The 26,918-nt window shown below is 42.4% G+C and overlaps 2 protein-coding genes across 3 annotated transcripts; both read left to right on the top strand.

The window, feature by feature from the left end:
• Positions 1–443: 443 nt before the first annotated feature.
• Positions 444–18,176, top strand: wdr73 (WD repeat domain 73). Of its 2 annotated transcripts, XM_060936067.1 has the most exons (8): positions 444–710; positions 940–1,007; positions 3,927–4,012; positions 4,121–4,209; positions 15,578–15,645; positions 16,025–16,186; positions 16,857–17,225; positions 17,307–18,176. In XM_060936067.1, the coding sequence occupies exons 1-8, from the start codon at positions 658–660 to the stop codon at positions 17,546–17,548; spliced, it is 1,137 nt and encodes a 378-aa protein (XP_060792050.1). In that variant the 5' UTR covers positions 444–657; the 3' UTR covers positions 17,549–18,176. The 2 variants fall into 2 exon arrangements, with proteins under 2 accessions (XP_060792050.1, XP_060792052.1); XM_060936069.1 differs by lacking the exons at positions 444–710; positions 940–1,007; positions 3,927–4,012; positions 4,121–4,209 and adding an exon at positions 14,237–14,538.
• LOC132895440 (uncharacterized) lies at positions 6,094–14,181 on the top strand. Its single transcript, XM_060936070.1, has 2 exons — positions 6,094–11,292; positions 14,095–14,181. Exon 1 carries the CDS (start codon positions 10,083–10,085, stop codon positions 11,124–11,126), a length of 1,044 nt encoding a protein of 347 aa, XP_060792053.1. The 5' UTR covers positions 6,094–10,082; the 3' UTR covers positions 11,127–11,292; positions 14,095–14,181.
• Positions 18,177–26,918: the final 8,742 nt, after the last annotated feature.

Genomic DNA, 26,918 nt, shown 5'->3' with positions numbered 1-26,918 from the left:
CAACTTTAACAGTGTACATTTACATTGATGACAAATTGTAAATGTGCAATCATTTCGAGCAGTATTAATCTTGAAAAAAATCTATAAGACCATCTGGAATTTGAACATCGAAACTGATTATATCGCCCAATATTGTTTTTGTATCATTATCAACAGCCTAGACCTGGCCACCGGAAGTTCCCAACCACGCAGTGGATTATGGGATATGTAAAAGGGGCTAATAAGAATGACCGATTAAAAGCTTCTGCGCTGACGAAAAATACCATAGAACCAGTATCTAGACAAATAAAAATAATCTAATAACGTCATATTTCAGCTTGCATCCGATATTTGAATATCGAAACTGATTATAGCCCAATATTGGTTGTTGTATCATTATCAGCAGCGTGAGCCTAGCCACCGGAAGTTCCCAGCGCGCAATGCATGCTGGGATTTGTGGACGGGGCGAATACACAAGTGCTCTATGTAGGGTATAAAATAATAGCGTATACACCCTATATAGTGCTCTTTACATCCTATAGAGAGCTATTTGGAATTGTATCCGTGGTTGAGTTACATTTACTGTACTGCAGTATTGTCTAAGTTCGTTTATTATATTTAGTTATATTTATTGAGAGAGAGAATAGAAAAAAAAAGTAGAAAGCTGTTGCTAATAACATGCACATGTCATGTGATGAAGCCGACGACTGGTTTATGCAGTCATTAACCCTGTAAGTCATCAAGATTTTCTCACCATTTTGCATAAATTAATAAAATGATCATAAAGTCAGCATAAGGTATCTGAGTTAAACACAACGCTTGATAATGTTGCAGAGTTATTTTGACCATAATTCTAATGAGATTCCTGAGGTTTGTAAATATGAGACAAAATGATTCACCTTAGTGACTCGTTGAAATCACAGGACTGTTAAGTCTTTATGTCTATTGTCTTTCTTACAGATATAAAGACCTGCACGTATTTCAGCTTGAGCATCCAACGAAAACAATTGAGTGGACTGATGAAAAAAGTAAAGTATTGCTGGTTATGTAAAATTAGTTTAATTGACTACTAGAGCCACTATTCTCTGAATTCCTGGACCTGATAAGATTGTTAGAATTAACAATAAAATATTTGCAATCCTGTACATATCCAGTTTGTACAGTGGATATAAAAAGTATACACACCATGCTAAAATGATAGGTTTTTCTGATGAAAAAAAAAATGAGACCACGATAAATAATTTCAAAACTTTTCCCACCTTTAATGTGACCTATAATCTGTACAATTCAATTGAAAAACAAACAAATCTGTTAGGGGGAAAACATAAAAAATGTACAATAAGCTGGTTGCATAAGTGTGCACACACGTAAACTAATACTTTGTTGAAGCACCTTTTGATTTAATTACAGCATTCAGTCGGTTCGGGTAGGAGTCCATCAGCCTGCCACATCTAGACTTGGCAATATTTGCCCACTCTTCCTTGTAAAAGTGCTCCAAATCTGTCAGATTGCGAGGGCATCTCTTGTGCACAGCCCTCTTCAGGTCACCCCACAGATTTTCAATTGGATTTAGGTGGGGTTTACATTAGACCGTATCAGCGAATCATCAGATTAACGTTTTTAAAACGATTAGTGTGCACACAGCAACACCAATACACGATTTGCGTGCACACAGCAACACCAATACACGGATACGCTCGGCTCCGCAGGCATCCTGCGCTCCAAATCACTCCGCCCTGAACAGCGAGTGCCCTCTGGAGGGTGCACACTCCAGCCCTGCGCAGCTCACAGAGCGCGCGAGTATAGTGCACAAGCAGTGATTCGGGACTGAGCCGCTGTGTGTGAGATCCCAGCGCATATCACTTACCACTTGCAAGTGGAAGGATGGCAAGCCTAAAGACCATCATAACTACACAATGGGCAGTATTTGCATCAGTATTTTCATACTTTTATACTCTTTAATGAAAGGTGATACAAGGCGGAAGTCCGCGCCGTTTTTCAGCAGTCGCGTCGCATGACCAACGCCAGCGAATCAGGAAGGTGGATGTCACAGTGACGTTGTCCAATGACAACGCCAGCTAGAGCTCAGCACAGCGTATCCGCGTATTCTCAATGTTTACACAGCACCGGACCAGACACGATCTGGATTGAATACATGGACCCTGACGGATTCCCGTTTCCAGGCGGTTTAATGTAAACGGACAGTGCATCCGCGAAGAAAACGAGACAGATATGGTCTAATGTAAACTTGGCCTTAGGTCTGGGCTCTGGCTGGGCCATTCCAAAACTTTTTTGGGGTCATTGTCATGCTGAAAGATGAAATTCCTCTTCAGCTTTCTAGCAGACACCTGAAGGTTTTGGGTCACAATTGACTGGTATTTAAAACTGTTCATAATTCTCTACACCTTGACTAAAGCCCCTGTTTCAGCTGAAGCAAAACAACCCCAAAATGTGATGCTGCCATCACCATGCTTCACCGTGGGTATGGTGTTCTTTTGGTGATGCGCAGTGGTGTTTTTGCGCCAAACATACCTTTTGGAATTGTGGCCAAAAAGTTCAACCTTGGTTTCATCAGACCATAACACATTTTCCCACGTGCTTTTGGGAGAGTTGATTTGTTGTTGTTTTTTGTTTGTTTGTTTGTTTGTTTGTTTGTTTGGGGTTTTTTTTTTTTCAAAATTTAGCCGGGCCTGGATGTTTCTCTTTGACCCTACCTGATAGTCCAGACATATGGAGAATAGGGGCGATGATTGTCACATGTAGTACACAAGTAGTACTTGCCAGAAATTCCTGCAGCTCCTTCAGTGTTGCTGTCGGCCTCTTGGCAGCCTCCCTGACCAGTTTTCGTCTTGTCTTTTCATCAATTTTGGAGGGACGTCCAGTTCTCAGTAATGTCACTGTTGTCCCATATTTTCTCCACTTCTTGATGACTGTCTTCACTGTGCTCTGTGGAATGCTGTGGAAGTTTTTTTTGTACCCTTCTCCTGACTGATACCTTTCAAAAATGAGATCCCTTTGATGCTTTGTAAGCTCTCTGCGAACCCTGGCTTTTGCTGGAGGATGCAACTGAGTAAAGGTCTGAACTTTATTTGGGGTTGATCAGAGTTATTTTAATTGATAGCAGGTATGTACCCAAAAAGACTGAATGCTGTAATTAAATCAAAAGGTACTTCAACAAAGTATTAGTTTAAGGGTGTGCACACTTGTGCAACCAGCTTATTGTATGTTTTTTATTTTTTGTTTTTCCCCGAACAGATTTGTTTGTTTTTCAATTGAATTGTACAGGTTATAGGTCACATTAAAGATGGGAAAAGTTTTGAAATTATTTATCATGGTCTCTTTTTTTTTTTTTTTTTTTTTTAAACATCAGAAAAACCTATCATTTTAGCAGGGTGTGTACACTTTTTTTATATTCATTGTACATGAATTTCATATAGAATAATTTCACATAATAAGAAGGTAGAGAATAAAAATTAAGCGGAAAAAACACTTGCGAAATATGATGCTGTAGGAAAATGATTATGATGAAGCGGAGTTACTGTCAACACCTCAAAGTTGATTATTTTCTGTAACAGCATGTTCTATTTTATTCCTCTTAGACTACAGGAATTGCTCAATATTAATTAAATTAAATGTTTTTATTTAATAAACATCATACATGTTGAATATCTCTTCCAAGAAAACTTCACCATATCAACAACTACACACTTTTTAAAATCAGTTATGTGGACTATCTACCATACAACTCCCTGTGTACGGTATTACTATAGAAACAATAACATGTCAGAACGAGCTAATTAATATTTCTAGTGCATTGCATCTAGAAATATTGCATCAGATTTTGCATATTTGACAGTGTTGGTGTAAGACAGAGCCCATAACTGAGCATACAGTATATACAGTATGTTTTTTGGAATTAACTTGGACAGCTGCTTTTTCTGTTGCAGGTATTTGTGTTGCAGGCTACTCGTCAGAGAAGAATGAAATTTTAGAGCTGCTATTGCCTTTGAAATTGTATGCAAAGGGGAACCAGGTGAGTCAAGAACTGGACAAATTTCTGTGCGTACCACATCTATTATCAAAACTACAAACCTAATACCACAGTTAAACCCAGTACAATTTTCATCTTACGTGTGCAAAGGGACTCTGTCCTGAGCGGGACTTTAAAGTGCAGCATGGCGGATTCAGTGAGGAGCCAGTCGAGTGCCTGAGACACATCTTCGGTAAAAGGTAGGCTTACAGCATAGCTTGGTCATCTTTGAATAGAATCTTGACAATGTCTTAACCTATTTTAAAACTGATTTGCTAAGTCATTTTGCTAGAATAGTGGGCAGGCGATACAGAGGGTTGTGAATGTACAGTACCAGTCAAAAGTTTGTTCAGACCTTCCTAATTCAATGGTTTTTCTTTATTTTTATTAATTAAGACACTTCATGTCTTAAAGTAATGATGGATGTCATTTCTCTTTACTAAGTTGAGTGGTTCTTGACATAATATGGATTACTACAGTTGTAGAATAGGGCTATTTACTGCATCATCAAGGTAAACAGTGGCTACTTTGAAGAATCTAAAATATGAAGCATATTTTATTTTTTAAACACTTTTTTTGTTTACCACATAATTCCATATATGTTGCATATGTTATTTCATAGTTTTGATGTCTTCAGTTTTGTTCTACAACGTAGAAAAGAGTCAAAATACAGAAAAACCTATTAATGAGTTGGTGTGTCCAAACTTTTGACTGGTACTCTATGGAACTTGACATTGAAGCATATAAGACATAAGAAAATTACAACTTTTTATGCCTCTACCACCACACTTTGTGTGTTTATCCATCATTCTTGTTAGCACAATTTCTCAAGAAAGCAATAACTGAAGTTTGTCGGATTTATACGGAAATACAACCTTGTTCCCCAAAAAAGTTGGGACTCTGTGTAAAATGTAAATAAAAACAGAATGCTATGATTTGCAAATCATGGACACCCTATATTTAATTGAAAATAGTACAAAGACGACATATCAAATGTTGAAACTGAAAAATCTTAGCGTGTTTTGAAAAGTATATGCTCATTTTGAATTTAGTTCCAGCAATACGTTTCAAAAAAGTTGGAACGGGGCAACAAAAGACTGGAAAGTTTGTGTAATGTTAAAAAAAAAAAAAATTTTAGATTTTTTGGCAACAGGTCAGTAACATGATTGGAGATAAAAAAAAAAAAAAAAGGCATCCCAGAGAGGCCAAGTCTCTCAGAAGTAAAGATGGGGAGGGGTTCACCGCTCTGGGAAAGACTACGTGGGTAAACAGTGCAACAGTTTAAGAATAATGTTCCTCAATATAAAATTGCAAAGAATTTTGGGATCATATACATTGCCTTCCATGATCATTGACACTAAAGATGAATAAAAAGGGTTAGAAAATATCTACCTTTGTGTGAAGTGGCTTCATCTCTCACTGAAAAAATGAGAAAAATCCAACCTTTAACTGAAATGCATTTATTTAGAGAAAAACAAATCCATAGTCAGGAAATAACTTTTTTCAACAAAAACACATGCCACTAATATTTTATATAATATAATATTATAAAGTGTGTGTGTGTGTGTGTGTGTGTGTGTATCTCACAGTACATGTATATGTGTCAGTCTACCAGACTTTCATACCAGATGCTCAGATTATGGATTTTGAGTTGTACCTGCTGCATTAAACTACCAAGCCTCCATCTGTGGGACATGCAAACCAAAGTGAAAATTGGACCAAGGGAAGTTACTGACATCTGTGACTGAATCATGTGCACACAACCCAAAATGGTCCATTTTCCAGGCACTGACTACAGATGATACAGAACCTTGTAAATCCATCAGGAGACAATCTCAACTGTAGATTATTGGTGGATTTCCCAGATTTGTTGAGCAACAAACCACAAAATGCTGCTTGGAAGGTCCAGAAAACATGTGGTGAACTATTAGCACTGCCAAATGAATGTTGCATGAAAACTGTGCTTGCATGATTGATGCATTTTCACAACAAATCAAAATGTAATTTGCTGATTTTTTTTTTTATGGCAGAAGCAAGATCTATACGTCTCAGTTGTGGATGATTTTAAAGTGGTAAATATATCCTGTAAGGGCACTATTGAGGTGATTATTTGTTGATAGTTACTGGAACAGCCGGCAAAAATGGTGCAAAAATATTGCACGCTTTTCAATGCTGTTTCTACGCATTCTGTAAACAGCACATCTGGTACAAAAATCCCATGGTGTGACACACACGCACAGTTTTATTTATATTGTACAATATTATAATTATTATAACCTGTGGTGTATGTCTATATCTAAATAATATATGGGTCTGTCTCAGAAACTGGGTACTGTGGGGGTACCCCACTAAATATACTCAGTCAATAAACTATACGGTTTTGAATGGTGAGGTTGGTTTTAATTTGAAATAAAATGATGAAAGAAATAATACAGATAAAACTAAATCTTTGATATGAATATTCAGAATTTGGCAAAAATTCTGCAAATTTGTGGAAAAATGGCGACTTGATCTGGGACATGATAAATGGTTGACTACATCGCATTCCCTTAAAAAGTTTGTAGTCCACTGAAAAGTCTACAGTTATCACTAATTGTATTTTAAGTTGTAACTTGAAACATCTAAGGATTGGTGTGCTCACAGAATAATCATAACAGTAATAAAACATCATGCAAAATATTTGATCACCGTTGTAACTCCATTTTCCGCATACCCAAAACCAATACGATCGTATGTTTTGATCTAAACGGAAAGCCTCAGGGTCAAGGGTTACCTCACCAAAAGTGGTAACTTAAAATCACTACGCCATATAAAAATGTAGTTATAAATTTGCGATTTTGTTTTTTAAAATGAAAGCTGAAAGTTAGGTATAGAATGTTTCTTATAGAATATGTTACGATGGTAGCTGGTCTTGTGTGAATTTCTGAGCTATAAAATGAGTTGTGGTCTATTTTTTACCATAACGTGTTATTTGTGTGCGGGGAAGGACACACATTAACAATTTGCATGTGTAGAATGGAATTTTCCACTCCAACAGTTAGAAGTTGATCGTGCTTCCATTTGCAGTCTTTCTGTTACGCGGGTGATCTGTTCGGACGTTATCACTGAAAAGGTGAGTTTTTACAGTTTTATTTTGTTTTAGTCTTGCAGTATAAGGCAATAGAATGTTTCTTTTTCATCTTACTTTCATATTTTGTAGTGTTTGCGTATTTTTGGCCAATATTTTGCAACCATGGTCAATTTAGATCGAACTTTTGATAGAATCTACGGCCAGTCATTTTGCCCCGCCTCGCGCTCCGTCCGGTGCGGTAGTGATGTCCCGTTGCTCGCTCGCCGCAGCAGAGACCCGCGCAACCTTCAGCCGGTACAGTCGCTGTTCTTTTACCACCGCCGTTATTCTCATCTTTCCGGTGTGTTCTTGATTTTTCCATTGTGTCCTATTTCGCCATATCAAATACCCAAAATGTATCATATTATTCATATTTAAGTGAATAATCAATTCACTCATCATAACTTGCCATTTTTAACCCAACCAATCAAAAAGAGGAAATTTATTCAATATTTTTACTCATCTGTGAAGGAGGGGCTTTAATTCTTCATGATGTAGTTATTTTATATGTAAATCAATTTTACAAAAGCATTTGAATTGTAATCAAAATTTTCAACAGTGGAGGCCAGATAAAGCAAGATGCTATCTTTATTCTTATTAAACATGACAAAAGAAACATTTGAGTGTTAGGTAAATGCAAAAAAAAAAAAGTAAAATTAGAAAATTTATTTTTTGACCATAATGTCCCAAACGAGAGACCAATTTCTGAGACGGACCCATATTATATAAACATACACTCATCATGGGCATGAATATCATGGTAATTTTGGGCTGTTAATGATTTCCTTGAACTGTTCTTTTCCCCGGGGTGGAATGATTTGTACAGCATACATCTTTAATGACTTCAAAAAACAAGAATTGAGTGCACAAGTTTTAATTTATTTTGGATTTTCTCTAATCCACACAGGGTCAAAATTATACATACAGGCTCAAATATATACATACACCCCCACTAATATTTGGTTAAATGTCCCTTAGCGAGTTGTACCTCGACCAGATGCTTTTTTTTTTTTAAGCCATCAACAAGCTTCTAGCATAATTCTGGCTGGATATTTGACCACTCTTCTTGACAGAATTAGTAGAGGTCATTTAAATTGGTTGGTTTCCTGGCATGAACCTGGCTTTTAAGAGTAGTCCTCAAACTTTCAATCGGGTTGAGGTTGGGGCTTTGGGAAGGCCATTCCAGAAGCTTAATGCTAGCTTGCTTTATCCATTCCAAAACAAGTTTTGATGTGTTTGGGATCATTGTCCTGTTGGAACACCCAATTGTGTCCAAGTTTCAACCGTCTAGCTGTTGATTTGAGGTGAAGTTGAAGAATTTGGAAGTAATCCTCCATTATTCCATTTTGTTTGTGCAATGCACCAGTACTACTGGCAGTAAAACAGCCCCAGAGCATGATGCTACCACCACCATGCTTGACAGCTGGTACAGTATTTTTAGGTTTGAAAGCCTCACCTTTATTCCTCCAAACATACCTCTTGTCATTGTGGCCAAATAGCTCAATCTTTGTCTTGTCTGACCATAAAACTTTTCTCCAGAAGACATTTGGCTTGTCCATGTGGGCAGCTGCAAATTTCAGTCAAGCTTGAAGGTATCGAATTTGGAGCAGGGACTTCTTTCTTGGTCGGCACCCTCTCAGTCCATGGCGATGTAAAACTCGAAAATGGTACAAAGACAACATATCAAATGTTGAAACTGAGAAATTTCTTTTTTTTTTTTTTTTAAATATATGCTCATTTTGAATTTGATGTAAGCAACACGTTTCAAAAAAGTTGGGACAGGGGCATGTTTACCACAGTGTTGCATCACCTCTACTTTTAACAACATTCTGTAAATGCTTGGGAACTGAGGAGACCAAATGCTGCAGTTTTGAAAGAGAAATGTTGTCCCATTCTTGCCTGATATGCAATTTCAGTTGCTCAACAGTTCAGGGTCTCCTGTCATATTTTGCGCTTCATAATGTGCCAAATGTTTTTAAATAGGAGACAGGTCTGGACTGCAGGCAGGCCAGTTTAGCACCTGGACTGTTTTACTGCAGAGTCATGCAGTTTTAATATGTGCAGAAAATGGCTTGGCATTGTGTTGCTGAAAGAAGGAAGGCCTTCCCTGCAGAAGATTTTGTCTGGATGGCAGCATATTGCTCTGAACAGTGTATATATCATTCAGCATTAATGATGCCTTCCCAGATGTACAAGCTACCCATGTCATGTGCACTAATGCACCCTCATACTATGTGGCTTTTGAATTGTGCACCCTCATCAGTGCACAATTCAAAAGCCACAGATGCTGGCTTTTGAATTGTGCACTGATAACAAGCCGGATGGTCCCTCTCCTCTTTAGCCTGGAGGACGTGGTGTTCATGATTTCTAAAAAGAATTTCTATTTTTGATTCGTCAGACCTCGGGACAATTTTCCACTTCACCTCAGTCCATTGTAAAAGAACTCGGGCCCAGAGAAGGTGGTGGTGTTTCTGGATATTGTTTATATCTGGTATTAACTCGCATTTGTGGATGCAGTAATGAACTGTTTTTTCACAGACGATGGTTTTCTGAAGTGTTCCTGAGCCCATACAGTGATTTTCCCCTCCAGACACATGTCTGCATTTAATGCAGTGTTGCCTGAGGGCCTGAAGATCACAGGCATCCGATGTCAGTTTTCAGCCTTGTATCTTGCATACAGAGATTTCTCCAGACTCTCTGAATCTTTTAATGATATTATGTACCATACATGATGTGATCCCCAAATTCTTTGCAATTTTACTGTGGCAGCGGGGGCGTGGTCAAGCGCCGGTCTGTGACAGGAGGGTGGAGCCAGGGAAGGTGAGTGGCAGAATCACTTCACCTGACTGTAATTAACCTGTGTTTGTGTGTGTTTTCCCAGTAACCGCTCCCTATTTAAGGAGGCAGAGAGAGAGGAGAGGGAGCGCAACCCGGGACCAGACGAGAGTGTGTGTGTGTGAATGGATGAGATTACTTAAACTGAAAAGTTGTAAAAATAAATCGCCTTGTCTGCCTCCAAACGTTGTCCTGTCGTCCTCTGTGCTCCACCCACACTCGATACGCGCTACAGTGGTGCTGAAACCCGGAATTAAGGTGGAGCACCAACACAGCAGCCCCATGGAATCCTCCCCGTTCGTGGACTTGGTCCACGCCCTCACCACGGCTCAGCAGAGCCAGCACCAGGCACTTGTCACGCTCCGAAAGGAGCAGGAGCGCCGCTTTGAAGCCCTGGTGCTGGCCCAGCAGGAAGATCGAGAGGCGTTCCGGCGTCTCCTCGCATCGGCGGGGTCCACCAGCGCCCCGGCCGCGGGCCCGTCTCCCCTCACCTTGACCAAGATGGGCCCGCAGGACGACCCCGAGGCTTTCATCACATTGTTCGAGCAGGTCGCCGAAGCCTCGGGGTGGCCGATGGAGCAGCGTGCGGCGCGCCTCCTCCCCCTCCTGACGGGAGAGGCGCAGCTGGCCGCACTACAGCTCCCCGCCGACCGCAGGCTGGCCTACGCCGACCTTCGCCGGGCTGTCCTCCAGCGCGTGGGGCACACGCCGGAGCAGCAGCGCCAGCGCTTCCGCGCGCTGCGGATGGAGGAAGTCAGCAGCCCGTTCGCGTTCGGCCAGCAGCTCCGGGACACCTGCTGGCGGTGGCTGAGGGCCGAAGATCGCGACGCCGAGGGAATCATCGACCAGGTGGCGCTGGAACAGTTCATCGCCCGCTTACCAGCTGGAACCGCGGAGTGGGTCCAGTGCCACCGCCCGGCATCGCTGGATCAGGCCGTGGGACTGGCGGAGGATCATCTGGCGGCTGTTCCGGCGGCAGGACAGCGGACGACATCATCTTCTTTCTCCTCTTCTCTCTTTCTTCCTCCCCCCCTCCTCCCGTGTCCCGTCCTCGCCCCATTCCCCCACCGCGGAGGCGGGGGCCGGCTCCACCCCAGCCGGCCCGCCGCACCCGTGGTGCCCTCCCGTTTCTCCCTTCTGTGTCTGTCTCTCCCCCCCCCCTCAGGTGAGTGAGCCCCAGAACACAGCTGCAGAGGGAAGGCCCGGGCCGGTTTGCTGGCGCTGCGGGGAACCGGGCCACCTGCAGCAACAGTGTGCAGCGATGGAAGTGGGGGCGGTGGTGCGGATCCCCGACGCGCCAGAGGCTGCCCTCGATCGGGCCGGAGCGTATCGCATACCGGTAAGTGTACAAGGGGCTACATATCAGGCGTTGGTGGATTCAGGTTGCAATCAGACCTCGATCCGCCAAAGCCTGGTGCAAGACGAGGCATTGGGGGGAGCACAAGGGGTGAAGGTGTTGTGTGTGCACGGGGATATTCACAGCTACCCGTTGGTGTCGGTCCACATACATTTCAGAGGGGAAAAATCGATAGTGAAGGCGGCGGTTAATCCTCGCCTTACCCACTCTTTGATCTTGGGGACTGATTGGCTGGGATTTCGGGGTTTAATGGCACGCCTAGTAAAGAGTGGGTCCTGCCGGTTAACAGGAGAAGGTCCCGGTGTCGCTTTGGCTGGAGCTGCGGTCGCAGAGCCGTCTACGTCATCTCCGTGTCAGAGTGAGGAGCCACCGGCCCCTCCTCTTTCTATTGGGGAATCCCTCGCGGATTTCCCACTGGAACAATCGTGAAACGAGACTCTGCGACACGCATTTGACCAAGTGAGAGTAATCGATGGTCAGACGCTCCGGCCGGGCGCCACCCTGTCCTTCCCCTATTTTTCCATTTTGAAGGATAGGTTATACCGAGTGATGCAGGACACTCAGACGAAAGAGCGAGTCACCCAATTGTTAATTCCAAAGAGCCGCCGGGAATTGGTATTTCAGGCGGCTCACTTTAATCCCATGGCTGGACACCTCGGGCAGGATAAGACACTCGCCTGGATAATGGCCCGATTCTATTGGCCGGGGATTCGCGGCGACGTCCGTAAGTGGTGTACGGCGTGCCGCGAACGCCAGTTAGTAAATCCAGCGGCCATTCCAAAAGCGCCCTTGCACCCCCTACCATTAATCGAGACCCCGTTCGAAAGAATTGGGATGGATCTTGTCGGGCCATTAGATCGGTCAACACGAGGGTACCGCTTTATATTGGTTCTGGTGGACTATGCAACGCGATACCCGGAAGCGGTGCCTCTTCGCAATATCTCAGCATGCAGTATTGCGGAGGCCCTCTTCCACGTCATCTCCCGGGTTGGAATCCCGAAAGAGATTCTGACTGACCAAGGCACCTCGTTTATCTCATGAACACTGAGCGAACTGTATGGGCTACTGGGTATTAAGCCGATCTGCACCAGCGTTTATCACCCACAGACGGACGGTTTAGTTGAACGGTTCAATCGCACCCTCAAGAATATTATCAAAAAATTCGTAAGTGAGGACGCACGTAACTGGGATAAGTGGCTCGAACCCTTGTTGTTTGCAGTGCGAGAGGCCCCCCAAGCCTCCACGGGGTTCTCCCCGTTTGAATTATTATATGGGCGTAAGCCACGCGGCATCTTAAATGTACTGCGGGAAAATTGGGAGGAGGGACCTTCACCGAGCAAAAACGAAATTCAGTACGTTATGGATCTGCGCGCAAAACTCCACACGCTCACCCACCTAACTCAGGAGAATTTGCGGCAGGCCCAAGAACGGCAAGCCCGCCTGTACAAGGGCACGCGCCTTAGAGAGTTCACTCCGGGAGATAAGGTACTCGTCCTGTTGCCCACGTCGAGCTCCAAATTAATCGCCAGGTGGCAAGGACCCTTTGAGGTCACACAGCGAGTCGGGGATGTCGACTATGAGGTTAGGCGAACGGACAGGGAGGGGGCACTACAGATCTACCACCTCAATCTGCTGAAACTCTGGAACGAGGAGGTCCCCGTGGCGTTGGTGTTGGTAGTTCCGGAGAAGGCGGAGCTGGGGCCGGAGGTCCAAAAAGGGTCATTGGCATCACGTACCTCTCCAGTCCCCTGTGGAGACCACCTCTCCCCGACCCAACTCACGGAGGTCGCCCAGTTGCAGGCCGAGTTTTCAGATGTGTTCTCGCCCCTGCCCGGTCGCACTAACCTCATAGAACACCACATAGAGATGCCCCCGGGGGTAGTAGTGCGTAGCCGCCCTTATAGACTACCCGAACACAAAAAAAAGGTGGTTCGGGAAGAACTTCAGGCCATGCTCGAAATGGGCATCGTCGAGGAGTCCCACAGTGACTGGAGCAGCCCGGTGGTCTTGGTTCCCAAGGCCGACGGCTCGGTCCGGTTCTGTGTGGACTATAGAAAAGTCAACGCGGTGTCTAAATTCGACGCGTACCCAATGCCTCGTATTGATGAGCTGCTCGATCGACTAGGCACGGCTCGCTTTTACTCGACACTGGATTTGACGAAGGGATATTGGCAGATCCCCTTGACTCCATTATCCCGGGAAAAAACGGCCTTTTCCACACCGTTCGGCTTACACCAGTTCGTCACACTTCCGTTTGGGCTGTTTGGGGCGCCCGCTACGTTTCAGCGGCTGATGGACCGGGTCCTCCGGCCCCACGCCACCTATGCGGCCGCTTACCTAGACGATATCATCATTTATAGTAATGATTGGCAGCGGCACCTACAACACCTGAGGGCCGTCCTTAGGTCGCTGAGGCAGGCGGGACTCACTGCCAACCCGAAGAAGTGTGCGATTGGGCGGGTGGAAGTACGGTATCTGGGCTTCCACTTGGGCAACGGGCAGGTGCGTCCCCAAATTAATAAGACAGCAGCGATTGCGGCCTGCCCGAGGCCCAAGACCAAAAAGGGGGTGAGACAGTTCCTGGGGCTGGCTGGCTACTATCGTAGGTTTATACCTAATTATTCGGACGTCACCAGCCCGCTGACTGACCTCACTAAAAAGGGGGCGCCAGATCCGGTCCAGTGGACGGAGCAGTGCCAGCGGGCTTTCTCTGAGGTAAAGGCTGCACTGTGTGGGGGGCCACTTTTACACTCCCCTGACTTCTCTCTCCCTTTTTTGTTGCAGACCGATGCGTCGGACAGAGGGCTGGGGGCTGTTTTGTCCCAGCAGGTGGAGGGGGAGGACCGCCCAGTCTTATACATCAGCCGGAAGCTGTCAGTGCGTGAGGGGCGCTACAGCACAATTGAGAAGGAGTGCCTGGCGATCAAGTGGGCGGTCCTCGCCCTCCGTTACTACCTGCTGGGGCGCTCTTTCACCCTCTGTTCGGACCACGCGCCCCTCCAGTGGCTCCACCGCATGAAGGATGCCAACGCGCGGATCACCCATTGGTATCTGGCACTCCAACCCTTCAACTTCAAGGTGGTCCACAGGCGCAGATGGTCGTGGCGGACTTCCTCTCCCGTCAAGGGGGGGGGAGTCGGCTGCGGGCCGGACGGGCGCCCGGCCTGAGTCGGGCAGTGGGGGCGTGGTCAAGCGCCGGTCTGTGACAGGAGGGTGGAGCCAGGGAAGGTGAGTGGCAGAATTGCTTCACCTGACTGTAATTAACCTGTGTTTGTGTGTGTTTTCCCAGTAACCGCTCCCTATTTAAGGAGGCAGAGAGAGAGGAGAGGGAGCGCAACCCGGGACCAGACGAGTGTGTGTGTGTGTGTGTGTGTGTGAATGGATGAGATTACTTAAACTGAAAAGTTGTAAAAATAAATCACCTTGTCTGCCTCCAAACGTTGTCCTGCCGTCCTCTGTGCTCCACCCACACTCGATACGCGCTACATTTACATTGAGGAATGTTCTTAAAATGTTGCACTGTTTGCCCATGCAGTCTTTCACAGACCGATGAACCCCTCCTCATCTTTACTTCCGAGTCTCAGACTCTCTGGGATGCTCATTTTATACCAAATCATGTCACTGACCTGTTGCCAGTTAACCTATTTATTTATTAGCATTACACAACTCTTTCAGTCTTTTGTTGCCCCTGTGTCAACTTTTCTGAAACATGTTGCTGGCATCAAATTCAAAATGACCATATATTTTTTCAAAAAGCAATAAAATTTCTCAGTTTCAACATTTGGTATGTGAACTTTGTACTTTTTCAATGAAATATAGAGTTTCCATGAATTGGAAATGATCACATTATGTTTTTATTTATAGTTTGCACAGCTTCCCAACTTTTTTGGAATTGGGGTTGTATATATTTGAGCCTGTATGTATAATTTTGACCCTGTGTGGATTAGAGAAAATCCAAAATAAATTAAAACTCATGCACTCAATTCTTGTTTTTTTGAAGTAATTAAAGGTGTATGCTGTCCAATCATTCCACCCTGGAAAAAGAACAGTTCAAGGACATCATTAACAGCCCAAAATTACAATGACATTCATGCCCATGATGAGTGTCTGTAAACTTCTGACCACAACTGTGTATATATAGACACACACACCACAGGTTCAAATACCTGTGAGAAAAGAATGGTGATATGATTGTAATAGTGAAAGGTACAATCAGAAATAAGTGTTCTTGAAGCAACACCATTTAACTGTGATCTTTTATTTGCAGATGTGTGGTGACGAGTGGGCGCCATAGTTCCATACTCCAGGTTTGGGACATTGGCAGAGATAATAGTGGTATCTATTCATATTATTTTGGCACTTTATCTGACTTTAAAAACATAAGAGTAGTGCAGTCCCTTTTTACTGTGCATGTGTTGCTTAATTGTTCTTGCCTCTTTGTGGCTATGCAATCCAGTTTGATTTTTTAAATTCTTGCAGATTATTTTTTCAAATCATCTTCAGATTTGGCACCCTTGGTAAAGATGCCATTATTTATTATAGAGGTTAGATTTCTCTCCTGTTGTCGGAGTTAAATTGAGGTAATTAACTGCCAAACTTTTTCATAACCTTTTTTTTTTTAAAAAACATGTCTTCACTAATGGTGCCAATAATTATGGAACTGACCTGTATTTTTGGCAAATTACACTTAAACTTTGCCTCCTTTGGCATCCAGATATTATCAAGCGGACGGGCGTTATAAACTGCAGTCATGCATCAGCCACAGGCAGAAAACTTGCTTCTGGTTTCACTGAACATCCTTCTGTTCTTCATGGCTCTACAGTACGTGATGTTCAGCAGACTGATGTAGCCTCAGGGAGAATGCTTTTTGCAGTAGGTAATGATGATGTGCGTCTTTTGTTTTTTCTTTCACTTACCATCTAAAACCAGTGGTCATCAACTGGCAGACCGAAGTCCATATGCAGACCCAGTAAAGTGTTTCAGTGGGCCACATTGAGCACTTACTAATAAATGCCATAGCAGAGCCAATAAAAGTATTAAAATGACCATAGTTCAGGAACTCCAGTTTTCGAAATATGAAAACAGCTTGGATTCAGTAGCTGTTGCAGTTTATCCAGTCACATGCATGCATGTATGTAAATTACTTTACACTGGACCAGAGACTAACTATTAGGCTCAAGACATTTGGTCAGAAAGGAAAGATTTTTCACAAAGTTTTGATGTTTGTGAACTGATGATTGAAAAAAATGAAGAAAAAAGAATGGTTAAGGATAAATGGAAAGAAGTGTGTGTTTATTCTCCACATCAAATTCTAATGAAAGGTTACATCTGTTCAGAGTACAGTCAAAAGTGGTACTATCAAACATTAAAAAAAATCACTTCAAGTTATCTTATTTATAGCCATTTAATTTATTTATTAATTAGTTAAGCATCAAAAGGTAACTGTTGCCGCTATTCACTTATTAGTCGCTTATCCATGCCATTGTAAGCACAGAGTTTTATGCAATGGATGTTTTACAAATGAAAATCTATTTTGTTGTTCATAGAAACTGACTCCTTGGATATAGTGAGTGGTCTGCACTTTGTGAATGCCAATACATTTGCCATTTGCGCAACTAATGGCATTCTGTATATGGGGGACTTGAGAGATCCAAAGATCCATCATTATGCTCTCTCTCAGAGTATGACTGACTCACATTGGACTTTTGGATTAAGGACCATCGAGCCCCAGTGTGATCCTGCCTCGTGCACTGTAGCAAGACTTTCTTCCTCTGGTCAGATAATGGTGTCTGATCTCCGAAACCCAAACACTCCAATTGGACAAGCTCAGCTTAATCTACAACAAAATGATCCCAACAGTGAGTTTCTGACGGTCACATGGGCTCCTGCTCTGGATAACCATCTCGCTGTGTCAGGTATGTCATATTCTTGTGTCTTCTTTTCTGAGGTCTTTGTTTGGAGAAATGGCCTGATCTTGTTGATGTCTTAATTTTAAGGATTTGGTGGAACAGTGCAAATCTTTGACACAAGAAGCTGGAGCACGGATTCACAGATGCCTCAGCCTATTTTTGTGCATCAGGGTCATGACTTGTGTGAAGAAAAGGCTGATGCGACTCTTGTGGTCACTACTCATGTGTGGCATCCATGGCGACCAAGAACTTTGCTCTCTGCAGCTTCAGATGGATCTATACATGTTTGGGACTGGGTAGATAAAGATAACGAGAGTATAGAAAAATGACAAGATAATTTGATCCTTCTTGGAGGCAAGGGATTTTTCAAGTTATAGATGAAACTTCTTTAATTAAAATATTTCTGGAGTCAATTTTATATTACAAAAGATGGAGAAATGGAAATGTATATTTAACATTTCATTGACACTGATGAATAGCAGTAAAAAAAAAAAAAGTTTGCTTAAGATGCCATTGGATGAAAATCTTGCTGTTGTGCACCCCACCCACACCAGCACTTGCTACATTCACATGCAGATTTTTTTTTGGGGGGTCAACCCAAAATGACTTTTCCCTGAATTAACCTTTATTGTTTGCCCTAAACTCAGCAATGAATCAAATACAGACACTTACAATCCTGTTAAAAGTGGTGTATGTTTTGGACTTCTATCGACACTAAAATAGTGCTTTTGACCACCACCAAGTCTGATATCTTTCATCAATAAACATGTTCAAGAGCCACCTACTTTCACAGAAAGAAGACTGCAGGGATGAAAATGAAAAATATTTAAAAAGTCTGAAAAAAGATGGGGGTTTGGGGGCCACAGGCACCCAGCATGGTCCAGGGGCAGAGCCCCGGTGGGGGCCCAGGGAGCGGGAGCTAATGATTTTTGGCTTTTTTTTTTTTTTACCCCAAAATCATTAATTTTATCAGCAAAAAGTTGCAATGTATTTTGAAATAAATTCCCCTTCTTGGTGGACTACCAGGTGAAAATGATTAATATGGTACAAGAGACTTGTTTTTAATCAATTCACATTTGATGATTTCAAAAAATCAATGCACCTTTTAATATAAACGAGCTCTGCAGTATTATTTCTGTATTTTTGCTATTCATGTCTTTGAATACTCTAATCCTTTAAAATGAAGTGCAAACCAGAAAAAAGTTCTATCATATATAATTCTCTTAAGCTTTCTTCTGATGTTATCATGGTAGCAGGAGGTCTTGCATATTAAGCAGGCAACATTCAACATCACTTATCACTTCCCTTTCAACTGTTGTGTGTACTAACTAGGTTTTATCTGGACAGGATGTTGTGTAATGTAATACATATACCATATGGTCAATCTGAAGATCGAGATGGTGATTTTGAATTAAAGAACAGGCATGTACAATTGGCATTACATATTGGAAATTTTTTTAAAATCAAAAACTATAAGTTCATCTCAGCCTAAAAAATTTGGGCAGATGCTCCCGCGCGGCACATGCCAGCAATTCCCCCCCCCCCCCCCCCCATGAAATGAGCAATAAGTAGGAGAGTTATACATGGTATCATACCTAAAATTTTATCAGAAATATAGATATGATACATGATTCTCCCCAACATGCTACATTAGATAAGCTAACCCCATTTATAAAAGATACACACTTATATATGACATGTATTTGAGATATATACACACACCATGGCATTGATTCGTGTGATATACATTATAAATATAATGAATCATTGAACAGGCAAAATAATTTTTGACCTACCTTTGTGTTTTTTGGTGTATATGTGAAGTTTGATAGTCCTTGCCCCTCTACTAGCATAGTTTATCATGTCAGAACACAATGAGCAAAGTATTTTTCCTGGGACGTCTTTTCCATATGTGATCACCGAGCTTCGTTGTGACAGTCTGCTTGTCGATCTCGACATTCAGTGTTCTTTCTAACCAAGCCCATCGAAAACAGTTCTTTATTCCTGCACCTTTATTAATCTCCCTCACTCGATCCTCTTCTTTCTTATCTAGGACTTTTGCCACTGTCGATATGCTAAAATATCCCGCCTGAATACGTGTCTTTCCAATGTTACCAATGCGTATCGTCAAACAGTGTGCACGGTCGGTGAACGGCGATTGCAAGCCACGTGTAGAGAGCATGCGTACTTGTTTATACACTGCACGCGATGGGATTTCCCGAAAAATCTACCGCAAATAAGTCGAACATTGTTGCAAAAGTGAATGTTAATTACGACATGTCGAAAAACTCGAGTGTGTTAACCCGGAGCCACCAAGAATCAATACGTTTTAAGGTGACCACAGATCGTTAACCATACACCCCCCCACCCCCGAAAATTTCTCAACGGATTTACATCGATCTCAAAAACGATCGTTTTGGTCTGAAAAAGTCGGAAATCCGCCGATCGGCAGAAAATTCTCATCCCTGAGACTGACATGGCAGACGACCATCATTTATTCCTGCGGCCCACCAGCAAACATGGGATTCAGCAACACAGAATTCTGTGAAAATTTTTTTTCTTCAGTCCAGTAACTATATTTGAAAGGCTAATTGGGTCCCTGGGTTCAAACTTTTGCCTGATAACCAACAGAAGGAAATAAAGAAAGCCTTTACAGTTTTGAGGCTTGTGGCCAGAAAAGTATACAAATGCAGGGTTCTCCAGAAAATCTGAAGTAGACGGCTAATGCTAGGAGGGTCCGGGTCATACCTCTCCCCCCAAGAAAATTTTGATATTTACATGCCTTCTGGTGCATTCTCAGCTAACAAGAAACCTGTGTAGGTCTGAGCTCAGCCTTTTACATCAATGCCAGGATTCAAACCAACGTTGCAAGATCTGTTCCTTTCCTGGACAATGCTCTAGACCAGGGGTCACCAAACTACGGCCCGCGGGCCAGATCCGGCCCGCCACCCCCCTTTGACCGGCCCCCCAGCCCCTCTGCCCCCCATCACTTGAACCGGCCCTATGAGGCAATCCCCAAAAGTGGTCATGGCCTATTTTTTTAAATTGCTTTTTGGCAAATAATAACATGTCTGCATCTTGTATTTTGTTGATTTTATCAATTAAAATTGATATTTAGTTATAAAATGAACTATTCATATTTTCCGAATTTTCGTCATATGCTCGCGATCAAGCAGTGACAGGCAGCGCACGCGCAGAGAACTGTCAGTGTTCAGGACAGCAAAATGGCTAGCGGTCAGCGAAAAGCTGCCAGAGAGTGCAGAGTTTTTAAACAACAGTGGACCACCGATTATTTTTTCGTTCAGTGTAAGGACCGTGCAGTTTGTCTTGTATGTAAAGAAAGTGTGCCGGTTTTCAAAGAATATAATCTGCGTCGTCACTATGAAACCCGCCACAAAGCAGGGTTCGAATTATAAATTTGACCCTATGGGGGTCTCTATTTAAAAAAAAAAAAGCAATGCATACTCGCTCTCCTGGACCAGCGCACTTTTGCGCACTGCAGTGCACAGCTTTCACACACAGGCGCGCGCATGCACGCACGCACGCACACGGTGTTGCATATATATTATGGCATGCCATTCAGGAAATTAATCTTTGAATATATTGAATGAATCCCCGAATATATTGAATGAAACTTTGAATATATGGAATGAATCCCCGAATATATTGAATGAAACATTGAATATATTGAATGAATCCCCGAATATATTGAATGAAACATTGAATATATTGAATGAATCCCCGAATATATTGAATGAAACTTTGAATATATGGAATGAATCCCCGAATATATTGAATGAAACTTTGAATATATGGAATGAATCCCCGAATATATTGAATGAAACTCTGAATATATTGAATGAATCCCCGAATATATTGAATGAAACTTTGAATATATGGAATGAATCCCCGAATATATTGAATGAAACTCTGAATATATTGAATGAATCCCCGAATATATTGAATGAAACTCTGAATATATGGAATGAAACTTGGCTGACGTCATGAAGGCACTGCTGCCGTCCTGCAGCAAAAATGAGTCAGTCGGCTCGGGATTTGGTTGCGGCTATTTTAAACAATAAAGACATTGTTAACACTCTGGCGAATGCTTGTGGTTTTATTAGTGTTTACTTCTTTTATGTGCAACGAAGCTACGGTGACAAAGTCATTTCCCTCGTGGATCATATTTGTATAACGGTATTTTCTGTATATAAAACTAATTTGTAAATTTTGTTTGTCGAGTTTTACAGCGTTTCTCAATATACTCTAATACTCTCCTCTGAGTCAGAGTTTTTCTTGGGACCTGTTGTCTGTCTGACGAGCTGTGGGAGCGGGGGCAGAATATAAAGTTTCATTCCATATTCAAGATTTCATTCCATATATTCAAAGTTTCATTCAATATATTCAGGGATTCATTGAATATATTCAAAGTTTCATTCCATATATTCAGTGTTTCATTCCATATATTCAAAGTTTCATTCAATATATTCAGGGATTCATTCAATATATTCAAAGATTAAATTTCCTGAACGGCATGCCATAATATATATATATATATATATATATATATATATATATATATATATATATATATATATATATATATAATTATATATATTGTTAAACAAAGGAAGATCGTTGTGAGATAGAGGACAAGTCTTCTTCGGACTTAACTTCACATTCGATTTCGCAGGCTGCAAATTTCAGTTTGCGCGCATAGTGGTGTGGTGGTGAAGTACAGCCGTACATGTTGCGGTTTAATAACACGTTCAGTACAAAGTTATGGCTGCATGGTGATCGGAAATGAAATGAGTTTTATTTATATTTATATGGTGATATAGGCTATTCAAGCTTATTATGCTGATATATGACGTATTTGAGAGACTTCCACAGAAAATTAAGTTTGCTTCTTTCATGGGAGCCTGAGGGAATGGAAGCTCAGCTCCCATTGGCTCCCACGTAATTCGAACTATGCCACAAAGAGTATGCTAGTTTGCGAGGGCAAACAAGAGAAGACAGGATTCGGAAGATGAAATGCGGACTGGCTGCACAACAGAATGTATTCCTTCGCCAAACCCAGATCAACCAGGCTGCTGTCCGAGCTAGCTATAAGGTAGCTCACCTACTAGCTACCCATGGAAAGCCGTTTACTGATGGGGACTTTGTTAAAGTATGCATGCTTGCTGTGGCCGAGGAGGTGTGTCCCGACAAGAAGGATGCGTTCAATGCGGTGAGTCTCTCCGCACCTACTATGACCAGGCGAACCGAAGATTTGGGGGACAACGTGTATGACCAGCTGAATGAGAAAGCGTCAGAATTCGAGTTTTTTGCTTTGGCCATGGATGAGAGCAATGACGTGCAGGACACAGCACAACTGCTGTGATCTATTGCTCATATGATTATAATTTCACTGTTTTTTAAAATGTATTTATTTTATAGGCCTATTTATTTGACCTTTATTAAGTGCTGCATACAATTATTATTAATATTATTAATAATATCAACAGGCTTACCTACAATTTATAATTTTCCACTCACCTTTGCCAGTGTCAATCACCTCAACTAGGCAGATGTTTCTTACCTTGACAGCTTTGATATTTTTATTAGAAAATAAATAAATGGAATATCAGTGGTATTTCAAATTAAAACAAAGTGTGAAGACTTGATTACTACTTTTGCAAACCACTAGTAAAGATAAACAAATATGTGCCAGGAATCAAGTGTTGATATAGTAGTGTGGATATAGTAGTATGGATATAGTAGTGTGGATGGCTGTGCCAGGCTAGTAATCTCTACTACACAATGAGGCCTGCTGGTGGTCATATTTGTCTGGGTTATACAAATCTATGTGATATAGCTGACCCGACCCCGGCCCCCCATCACAGTCAGGAACGACAATGTGGCCCCCAGAGAAAAAAGTTTGGTGACCCCTGCTCTAGACCACTCAGCCACAGAGGATTACATTGTGAGCTGAGGTTATGTAACATGGCATTTACATAGTCGGTACGCACCACACCATGACTGTGGAATCACCACCTGAGGCTGGCACGCCAATTACCTTCTTAAACATGCTCGAACTCGGTTAAACATACACATGCAGACAGGTGCCTCGATAGACTTCAGCCAAAAGGCTGAGCCAATAAATTACTAATCATTTCCCTGTAAAATACTTTCAAAATATGTATGAAATTTCCCTCCAGATGTATGGTGTGCTTGACTTTCTCAGTTACCCCAGTTACCCTGGAGTAACTCCGGTTGAAAGTTATGCTGTGCTCATTTTGGCTGCCGCTTCTCGACAGAGCTTTTTACCACCCCCGTTTTTCTTTGTGTTTTGTATAGTTTGATGTTTGTTCTTTGTTTGAATGTTCTGTCCGCCGGTTGTGGCGTAGCTCTGGACCCAGTTTTGGGCGCCAGTTTCCTCAGGCATTGGTCTGCCATGGGTGATTCCTGTGTTCCTTGCTCTGGACTGCAGTGAGCTCGTTGCTCTTTTTAACATCGGGGTTGTTCAGCGCTCTGTGCAGTGGTGCTTCTGTGCTTGGTGTGGTGTTCTGGGTGATGTTGCCCGGTGGCATCACGGTGGCTGTGCAGGTGGTTTGGGGCATACCAGCGCTCTGTGTGGTGGTGCTTCTGTGCTCGCTTTCTAGATCCATGGTGTGGTGTTCTGAGCGATGTTGCCCAGTGGTGTCGCGGTGGCTATGCAGGCAGTGTGGGACATACCTTCACACGCTTTTTGGTGGGACTGTGGGTAGCTATAATGAGATTGATGCAGATCCGAGGAAGAAAAAAAAAGGGGGGGCCCCATAGGTCTGACACCAATGTGATTTAGAACTTCACCAAGCTGCTGTGATTGCCTGTTGTTGAACCCTTTCTTGTGCTATGTTTGAGTATATGTAAAGGAATAAGTTGTTGCGCTAGATAGGCATAAATAACTACAGCCTACACTACTGTCTACTCCCAGGGAAGCTCGGCGTAGGCAGCGAGCCGCAGTACTCGGCTTGAGTTTCGTTTCTATCGGCAGCTCCAGCCCGACTTTGCACGCTCGTAACTCGGCCAGGGGAGGTCCCAGCCTCCCCAAACTTGGCAGCCAGCAACCTCTGTCCTCTCCCCAACGAACCAGCGCTGCCAGGGCGGGCCAGCCCCGCGCCTCGGGATGCGATTCACCCCAAGGCGAGCCGCGGCGCTCCGCATCAGTTTCCTTTTAACGGCGGCTCCACTGATGAAACAATTTGGCTGTCCTACTACTAGGCAACTACTTGCCTACTACTAATACTAGGCCTATTGTAGTAGTAGTAGTAATAATAATAATAATAATAATAATAATGATATTTGCCTATTGAAAGGTGATCAGGTAAAAAATCTAAATAGACTGGTACCAAAATCCAGAATTGTGACACCCAAAGGCATTTTTGAGACAAAGTCGGCAAACAGTCTTATTTTGTCAATTTGGGTGTGCCGAATTCAAATCTGCAATATGCCGAGCTCTATCTGACCTTTGTTGACCTCTAGAGGTCATTGAACTTTGGGCCTGTAAACATCTCAGCTGAACCCAGTTTCTCAGCTTTCTAAGGAATGAAATGTACTAAAATGATTAATGAAGTTAGCAAATGGCCTTGTTTGTTAAATGTTTGGGTGCTGAATTCATTTTTCATTTGTAAAACAACATATGACCTCTGATAACCTCAAGGTCATTAAACTTGGCCTATAGGCCTATGCGTTTAACGGCATTTTTAAACTGACTTTACTCCCCCAAAAAGAATATGAACAGACAAGAAACAAATAGAAAGGAACAAATACAACATTAAATGCCAGTCCATGTACATGTGACTTACTTTTCACAATGAGAATGCCTAGGCGATCACCTTACATAACATTGCATTACATTTAGCGGTTATTGTTTATACAAAGCTACTGAAAAAAGGACAGATTCAGCAGCATACAAGATGTGGGGGAATACAGGGTATACAGGTTAATCAGGGTTAGTATATATGAGAGTTTTTTTCTTTGTTTTTTGTAAAGGCTTTACCCCGTTTAAAACAAAACAAAAAACAAACAAAGAAAAAAACTCTCATATATACTAACCCTGATTAACCTGTATACCCCCACATTTTGTATGCAGCTGAATCTGTCCTTTTTTCAGTAGCTTTGTATAAACAATAACCGCTAAATGTAATGCAATGTTATGTAAGGTGATCGCCTAGGCATTCTCATTGTGAAAAGTAAGTCACATGTACATGGAGTTACTTTGCCGCTTTTAATTAATGCCATGTTTTCGGAGCATATGAGGCACACTGGTTTTGAACTACTCGCCGGAAGAATGAATATATATTTCTCCGTCCATTCATCTTTAAAACAATTTTCCTTGTCTACTTTCTGCCGCCTTTTGGAGCAAGCCATGTTGTCTTGGTCGGTTGTCTCTGAACTTAACTCTCTTCCTCTCTGCTTGTTGCTCTGCTGTGGTGCGCTGGACAAACTAACAATTTTATTGGCTCAACTGAGTGAAGCTGTTGTCGTATTAACTGGAGTAGCAGCGCCCGCTGTTAATAGCCACGACCGTCCAAAATAATGCTCCATGAAAATTACTTAATCTCGTGAATTTACCATTGGTCACGGGTCCGGATCCGGACCGAGGTCTGCCATTTGGTGATGCCTGTATTAAGCCTTTTCTAGGTTAAACAGGCTTCGGCAGACAACGTTCTGGAAAGGCTGTGTTTTTCTTTGGTTTGATTAGCCTACGATTTAATCTTCAAACATTATGGTTTCAGCAGTTCGCTTAAACATTGGAGGCTGCAGAGTCGGGCTGCAAGATTTCCCGACACTTGTTTAAGATGCCAAACTTCATAGTAAGGAGAAAATAATTCCCCAGTATTTAGTGCCTCGTCAGTCTCAAAAATTAATAGTGAAGGACCAACGCGAATTAAGTCCCAAAAAACCATCTCGTAGGCCTATATTTTACATTTTCAAAAAAGTCCAGAATTGGAAGTCAATCAGTGGAGTGTAATGAAGTGTCTCATTCACTAAGCACAAAAGGTCAGAAAACAGTGGAAGCCAATACTCCGAAGCTCAAAATTCAGGAAAGTGGCTCCGGTGTCGCAAGTGCACAAGAACAGTTATTTGAAAGTTAACCTAATGAATTTGTGCGTGCACATGCAATTTCATGAAGAACTGGGACAGTTGGCATTCGGTGAAAGATTCACACCTATGACTCATTATATTCACGCGCGCCCTCTCACCCACTGTTGCTTCGTTTTCCCGATTTACATGAGTGTCTGAAGATGGAGTTTTCAGAAATCTCCACTCGGCCCAGAGTTTGCGAAAGTAGCTGTTTTCAGTGACTGAAACCTCCGTATACAGTACCAGTCAAAAGTCTGGAAACACCTTCAAATTCAATGTTTTTATTTTTACATTTTTTTTTCCTACATTGTAAATGAATACTGAAGTCATCCAGACTATGCAGCAACACGTAAGGAATCATTTAGTAAACTTTAAAATGTTAATCAAACCAAAATATGTTTTAGATTTTAGATTCTTAAAATAGGCACCTTTTGCTTTGATTACAGCTTTGCACACTCTTGACACTCAGTGCGTTTACATGCACATAGAGAAAATCGAATTTCTGCCGTTCCTCGACTGAAATCGAAGTTCTAAATGGCATGGAAACACCTTAGCTAGGCTGAAATTGAACCGAACTTGATTTCTCGT

The sequence above is a fragment of the Neoarius graeffei genome, chromosome 12, assembly GCF_027579695.1.
Source record: "Neoarius graeffei isolate fNeoGra1 chromosome 12, fNeoGra1.pri, whole genome shotgun sequence".
In the NCBI taxonomy this organism is placed as follows: domain Eukaryota; kingdom Metazoa; phylum Chordata; class Actinopteri; order Siluriformes; family Ariidae; genus Neoarius; species Neoarius graeffei.
The sequence above is the reverse complement of the archived record's forward strand: the minus strand, read 5'-3'. Positions and strand labels throughout refer to the sequence as shown.